Raw genomic sequence first — 7838 nt, 5'->3', positions numbered from 1 at the left:
AAACAAAGCGACGTCGCTTCTTCTGCTTGTGGTTTCCGCCTCGAACGGATCAGGGCCCATTGTAAATGAAAGCCTGGTGATATGAGGTTAAGAAAACAAGCTCAAAAGAAGCGACATGCATGAGCACTTTAAAACTATATTCAGAGTCCCTACTCCCTGCATGGCACAAAATGTTTTCAGATGGGGATACGCGGACAACTACGTATTCATTTGGGGGTCCTTGACCTGAAAATGTTTGAGAACCACCGCTTTGAATGACATCGGGAAGCAAATAAGAAACTACACTTTAGAAACAAGCCCCCCCAAAAAACGCGACCCGCAATCACCAATAAGCGACTTTACAGGAAAAACAAGGCCAAAGTCGCTTATAATAAGCAGACATGGCAACACACCTGAGCAGCATGTTTATGCAGATCGCCAGGTCTGATAAACAAGCATGTTGGAATGCAGTCAGGGGTCACGTTTACATAATGTGCTGATGTCAAAGCCACACCTCCTTGGTTAAAGCAGTGAGCTTCACAAGCTATTTAAAATGGTAAATGGTGCATAGAACTTTACAATGTGCATAACATTCACCCATTCACACATAGGGCAGGTCCACATATCAGGCTCGTAAGGCTGCCAAACGTCCCTGAATATAGCAGCATTACTCCCTTACCTTATTTGAACTTTCACACTTGAGCAGCTAATGTGAGTGTCAACAAAGTGCGTTTAGGTCTGTCCCATTGGTTAGTGCATATCACTGCTGGGTGAGAGTACAGCAGTGCTGAAGCGTGAACTTGTATTGAACCCTTGAGCTTGTGACCCCGCAGAAGCATACTGTAACATGTCTTCGGTCAGAGACCTGTCATAAAGAAATGTTCCCATTCAACCAGTGTTGCATTGCTGATTCAGTTTACAGTTTACAGCTTAGGCATTTAGCAGACGCTTTTAATCCAAAGTGATTTACAATAAGCAGATAAAAACATCACAATAATAAACAAGATTATATGTCAGTACATCAACAGCAATATAATGAATGCAAATGAATATCTATCTAGAAAAAAAAACAAGAAAAGACAGGCTTCTAAATAACCTAAAAACAAATGCTAACTAGCTTCATGTATGGTCATTGATTTTTCCAGTAGTGCTAAGGGTTTAGGTGGAGTCTGAAAGGGTGAGTCTTCTGTCCACGGCGAAAGCTAGCGAGTGAGTCCGTCGTTCTAAGTGCGACAGGGAGTTTATTCCACAACTTTTTTGGAACTTTTTTGCCCTGAGGTTTTTAGCGAGGGTTCTGTCAGCATCCCTGTGTTGATGATCTAAGTGAACGGGTGGGGGTGTAGGGGTTGATCAGGTTTTGGAGGTATGGAGGAGCCACCATACCTTTGGTTGCTTTGAAGGTCAGCATCAGTGTTTTGTATTCTGTGAGGGCCGCAACCGGGAGCCAGTGGAGGCTGCGGAGAAGGGGAGAGACATGTGAGAACTTAGGCTGGTTGAGAGGTTTAAGTGCACATGCCGGGAGACCTGTGAGGAGAGAGTTACAATAGTCAAGTTTTGATATGACAGATGTCTGGATGAGGAGCTGGGCTGCCTCCTGGGTGAGGAAAGGTCTGATTTTACGGATGTTATAGAGTGTGAACCTACAGGACCGGGTGACTGATGCAATGTGTGCCTTGAATGATAGCTGGCTGTCCAGGACCACACCAAGGTTTCTAGCAGTAGGAACTGAAGTCACCAATGCATTGTCTATGGAAATAGTGAGATCTTGCATGGGGCAAGACTTAGCTGGGAAGAACAGTATAGCTCCGTTCAATGTTTGAGGTATGTCAGTACATCAACAGCAATACAACAAATGCATAGGAATATCTAGAAAAACAATAACATAGGTAGACAACGCAGTAAAAACTTTTCTAAAACCTAAAAATACTATCTAGCTTTATATGTGTGGTCATCGAGGGAAGGGGAGTGTTACAGTAGTGCTATGGGTTTAGGTGGAGTCTGAAGAGGTGAGTTTTTTCAGTCCACGGCGGAAGCTAGGGAGTGAGTCTGTTGTTCTAAGTGCGACAGGGAGTTTATTCCACAGTTTGGGTGCCAGGAGGGCAAATTGTTTAGGCCGGGGACAGGTGGATTTTTGTCCTGGGGTTTTTAGCGAGGGTTCTGTCAGCATCCCTGTGTTGGCTGATCTGAGTGAACGGGTGGGGTTTGTAGGGGTTGATCAGGTTTTGGAGGAGCCATACCTTTGGCTGCTTTGAAGGCCAGCATCAGTGTTTTGTATTCAGTGCGGGCTGCAACCGGGAGCCAGTGGAGGGAGCGGAGAAGGGGGGAGACATGTGAGAATTTTGTCTGTTTGAAGACCAGTCGTGCCGCAGCATTTTGGATCAGTTGGAGAGGCTTAAGTACAGGTGAGGAGAGAGTTACAATAGTCAGGTTTTGATGTGACAGTTGTCTGGATGAGGAGCTGGGCTGACTCCTGGGTGAGGAAGGGTCTGATTCTACGGATGTTATAGAATGTGAACCTACAGGACCGCGCTACTCCTCCCACAGTTTTGGTGGCACGCACTTGGGCCACTTGTCAAATTGAACGGCTTCATTGGGACTCGTCTGATTGCATTTTGCTAAGAGATACTTAGCAATTAATTTATATTAATTCATTTGTGACTTTGTTTTCTCCATTGACTTGAATGGGAAAATGCAAATTCAAACTTTTCCCCAGATATGGAGATGAATGACATCATAGATATCTGACTTCATAGACCACATGAGACAAGTCCATATATGGGCATTCCAAGATATGGACTTAATATTAATGACATCAGGGATCTCCATATATGGGCATAAAAGTGACAAGGAATGACACAGAGATCTCCATATATGGCCATTCATTTATTAGAGAATACATTTTCACCATTAACTTGAATGGGGGAAATTCTAATGGTAAGACAGAATTCAAGTGTGACCTGATGAAGACCCGCATGGGTTGAAACGTATTTCCTGAATAAAGTTGTTGCTGGAGCTCTGGAACAGTGTGCGGACATCCTCTTCTTCTCATGTCACGGCAAGTACACTTGCAATTGACCAGAATTGCATCTTTATAGATTTCCTTTTTTTATATATTTGAAAATATATCGAAAATGTTTGGACATTATTGAATCATTTTCATTGTTTTATATCTTTACATAAATCTTTGCTTCTGGAATTTTCAGAAGGGGGTCCGTGGCCAATCTATATCAATTTGGCGGTCCTTGACATGAAAACTTTTGAGAACCACTGTGAGACAGACCCACGCCACCTGCCCTAACTTGAACTTTATAAATAGATTTGCGTTGAAGAAATTGATTGTATAATTCATTTTATTCTCATATACTGTACAACAGTATTAGCTGTTATGCTTGACTGAATGGAGTGTTCCTGAGACAAAACATGTTTTGACATGTGCATGATAATTTGACATTGCAAAGCTAAAAAGAAAAATGTTTATTCTTTGACTACACATGTGTATATAGCTTGAATTGATTTATATTTTACCATTATATGTTAACATGAGCAGCCTATGTTTACATTTTAAAATACATATTGTGTGTGTGTGTGTGTGTGTGTGTGTGTGTGTGTGTGTGTGTGTGTGTGTGTGTGTGTGTGTGTGTGTGTGTGTGTGCGTGCGTGCGCGTGTGTGCGCGTGTGTGCGTGTGTGTGTGTGTGTGTGTGTGTGTGTGTGTGTGTGTGTGTGTCCAAACCAAACGCAAAAAAATAATTGGCAGGCCATATAGGTTATATTGTGCCGAAAAAAGAACCAATGTTTGGAATCCTATTTTTTGTGTTTTTCTTGCCCTATATTAGATCTCACATCATCCACAAAGGAGCAGGAAGAACTACATGGTAAATGGAAAATTTATATTGCGCCTTTATCCAAGGCACTTTACAGAGATTGTGAATTACATTCACCCATTCACACACACATTCATACACCGATGGCAGAGGAAACCATGCAAGGCACCAACGTGCTCACCGGGAGCAACTAGGGGTTCAGAGTCTTGCTCAAGGACTCTTCGACACTAACTCTGGGTGAGCCAAGGATTGAACTGGGAACCCGCCGTGTTCTAATGACTGTTTCTCTACCCCTGAGCCACTGAACAGGAACTACCTTCCCGTTCCTCCACATGGATCTACTTGGAGAGTAGATCCATGGATGTTGGAGTCCTCCGCTCTTGTTCCGGCACCTCTGTGTCCTGTTTCAACCCTGCCTCCCCCCCTTTTACATTGACGAAAACCTTGATGGCACCAGTGAAGTCCGCGGAGACTAGAACCTCTGTGTGGTCTATTGTCTTTGGGGCCACTGGTGTGCCGGTCTCAGAGTCTTCAGAGGATGTGCTCTTCGACTCCGCTTCCTGTGGGACAATGAGGCCGGGGTGTGGCGCGAAGATGGCCGAGGTGACCACTATGTTGTGAGCTTTAATCGCTTCCCAGAAGTCGTTGCGGTCCCGTCGCACAGAGGTGAGCTTCCTGGAGTTGTGGTAAGTGCTCCAGATGTACACGTGTTTGTCCTCCGAGCCGCTGACAATCAACGAGCAGTCGTGGTTAAAGCTGGCCTTGATCTGGCGGCTGCTGCTGTTGGCGTATCCCTTGTACTTCATCGACAGGGACATGTCCCGCAGGTCGTACAGGCGAATGCGCGAGTCGTTGGACGTCACCAAGATCTTGTTCTCTCCGGGAAGAGGCTCTATTCCAGTGATCTTATGGCCGAGCGGGTTTCTGCCCCTGCTGGACCTCACGAGGATCTGCGTGTGATACTTGAGGTTCTCGGAGTCGTAGAGGATGCAGCGGCCGTCGTAGGTGCCCACGATGGCGTATTTCCCGGTCTCGCAGAAGTTGGCGGCGGTGAGGAACTGTGACTTCTGGCTGCCGTCCACCTCGTTCCAGCGCTCCACCTTCTTGTCTATGATGTTCCAGAGACGCAGCTTCCCGTCCAGTGAGACGCTCAGGAAGAAGCGCTGCTCCCTGGGATGGAAGGCGATGGCCGTGACCACGTCCTTGTGGGGGAAGCACCACTGACACTCTCTCCTGGACACGTGCCACAGTCGAACTGTTTTGTCCATGGAGGAGGAGAGCAGGAGATACTCCTTGGACCAGGAGAGGTCCAGGATATCGGACGTGTGACCTTTGTACTCGCAGAAGGGGGCTTGGCAGAAGGGGGCGTTCCCGTCCTCCACATCGGACTCGGTTTCCGAGTCCGATTTAGACAAGCATGAACTTTTCTGAGAGGGCGAAGGTGACACGCAACCTTCGGTGTTGTTCTTTGTCCTCATGCTGTTGAAATGGTCAAATGCACTCTTCAGGACCCAGACGCGCACCACTTTGTCGTGGCCGGCTGTCGCCAACAACCGCCCACAGAGGGAGAACTTCATAGCCCACACGGCCCCCATGTGCTCTCCACTCAGGTCCTGGACGACCTTGATCCCATCAAATTTGAAGGGACCCTCGAAGCTGTGCGACGCCTTGAACTTGGGTGGCCCGACGTACGGCTTTCCCTCATCCTCCTGGTCAGGATGGAACGCTTCCTGAACGCTCTTCACCTTACTGGCAGCCTTCTCTCCATACTTCTCGGCCAGCTTCTTGGCCCCCTTCATAGACCTCCCCAGGAACTCCTTCAGCTGGGCCGTATTGGCGGCAGACTTCTCTCCATACTTCTCAGCCAGGTGCTTGGCGCCGGTCACTGACTTCTCCATAAACATCTTCAGCTGGGTCGTTTTCTGCTTGGGTTTTTCTTCCCCCGTGTCTGTCACTGAAGCTACCCCCTTATCATCATCATCATGCGATTGTCTTTGTTCTTGTTCTTCATCATCACCTGACTGGGCTGCATCATTGTGAACACGCTTCACCTTATTGACAAACTTCTGTTCATGCTCCTCAGACAAATGCTTGTCCCCCTTGATAGATATCCCTGGAGACTTTTCGTGTAGTAGTTTTCCTCCGTCTGAATCTGTCGCTGACACTTCTGCCTGGTCATCATCACCTGATTGTTGTTGTTGTTCCTCTTCATGTTCTTCCTGTTCTACTTCTAGTTCTTGTTTTTGGGGTAATTGGGCTGCGTCATCGCGGAAACTCTTCAACTTATTGATGGCCTTCTCGCCATACTTCTCGGTCAGATGCTTGGCCTTCTTCACAGAATTTCCTATGAACTTCTTCACTGAGGTTGTTTTCTGTTTGTGTTTCCCTCCGTCTGTGTCTGTCACCAGAGATTCCAACTTGTGATCATCGTGATCGTCATCATCTGATTGTTGTTGTTTGTCTTGTTCGTCTTGTTCCGGATATTGTTCTGGTCCTTCTGGGGTTGATCGGGCTGTGTCATCACGAAAACTCTTCACCTTGTTGATGGCCTTTTCCCCATACTTCTCAGTCAGATGCTTGGCCTTCATCACAGACTTCCCTATGAACTTCTTCATCTGGGTTGTTTTCTGTTTCAGTTTTCCTCCTTCTATGTCTGCCAACGGAGATTCCACCTTGCCATCATTATCATCATCTTCTGACTGCTTGAGTGTCCCTCCGTCTGTGTCTGTCAGCGGAACAACCACCATGTGATCATCATCATCTGTATGTTGCTGTTCTTGTTCTTCATGTTCGTCTTGATCTTCTTGATCGTCTTGATGTTTTTTGTGTTCTTGGGGTGACTGGGCTGCATCATCGCGGAAACCCTTCACCTTGTTGATGGCCTTCTCTCCGTACTTCTCAGTCAGATGCTTGGCTCTCTTCACAGACTTTCCTATGAACTTTTTCATCTGTTTCAGTTGTCCTCCGTCCATGTCTGCCACCGGAGACTCCGCCTTTCCATCATTATCATCATCTTCTGACTGTTGTTGTTGGGGTCGCTGTGATTGGACAGAATCGCTGCGAACACCCTTCACCATAGTGACGACCTTATCGCCACACTTCTCAGCCAGATGCTTGGCGCCCTTCACAGACTTCGCCACCGTCTTCTTCAACTGTTGTGTCAGTTTACCTCTGTCCGTTTCCGTCTGTGTCGCCTTGTCGTCGTCTGACAGGTGTACGTCATTGGTGCTGTATTCCTTGGTCCTCTTCATGATGTGCAGGGTCAGCGGGTGGATGCCCGAAGGGAGATTCTCCACCGCCTGGATCAGGGGGATCTCCTCTCCGGTGTCCAGATTCTTGATCATCTCATTGGACAGAATCTCTTCGTCCGTCGGCTCTCTGTCAGAGCTGGAAGAGCATGGATGATGAGGAGGGCCCAGCGTGTCTGCACCGCCGGTAAAGGACACCTGCTCCTCATTCTCCCCCTGTCTCGCTGTCACCACCTTCTTGTCTCTGCTGGTGGCACTGGTGAGATCCAGGGAGTGCAGGAGATTCCCCACACCGATGGGGGGCAGCAGGCCAGATGGTTCCAGCGACTCGACGCCAGCGTCTGTGGGCACGGTCTCTTCTTTCCCCCTCATCAGCGGTCCCACTGATGGGACGTCCTGCACTTCTGTGTTCTGGAGATAATGTTGATTTTATTTTGCTGGAATCACTGCTTGTCATGACATTATTAGACCAGTCAGTTCATTCAAGTTATCTTTGCGGAGACTGAGGCAGGGGGCAGTGGCTGCAATTATGCTGGGTTTTGTGCCCGATATGACGCGTTGCCCCCCCAACCCCATATAAGGGCTATTAGTTTAGATATATCGCAATATAAAAACAGTCCTGATATTGGAACGTTCCCAAACATTAATGTTGGCCTGTGATTTCATCTACAATAGGTATTCAGGATTAAAGGTTTCGTTTTCAAGCCACAAATCAGCCTTGAAACATAGCCTCTACCCTGGTCAGAATGTGACATCATCAGTGACGTCATCAGTCAGAATGTGACATCA

At 47.2% G+C, this 7838-nt stretch overlaps 1 protein-coding gene across 1 annotated transcript; it reads right to left on the bottom strand.

Moving 5' to 3' along the window:
* Positions 1–4139: 4139 nt before the first annotated feature.
* On the bottom strand, positions 4140–7421 carry LOC308290229 (WD repeat-containing protein 44-like; the record flags this gene model as incomplete). Its single annotated transcript, XM_080732004.1, has 3 exons — positions 4140–5510; positions 6030–6199; positions 6971–7421. The coding sequence occupies 3 exons, from the start codon at positions 7419–7421 to the stop codon at positions 4140–4142; spliced, it is 1992 nt and encodes a 663-aa protein (XP_080588130.1).
* Between the last annotated feature and the right edge of the window lie 417 nt (positions 7422–7838).

This window comes from Nannobrachium achirus, assembly GCF_963921795.1.
Source record: "Nannobrachium achirus genome assembly, chromosome: 8".
Taxonomy (NCBI): domain Eukaryota; kingdom Metazoa; phylum Chordata; class Actinopteri; order Myctophiformes; family Myctophidae; genus Nannobrachium; species Nannobrachium achirus.
Note: the sequence above shows the minus strand (reverse complement) of the source record. Positions and strands in the feature narration are given on the sequence as shown.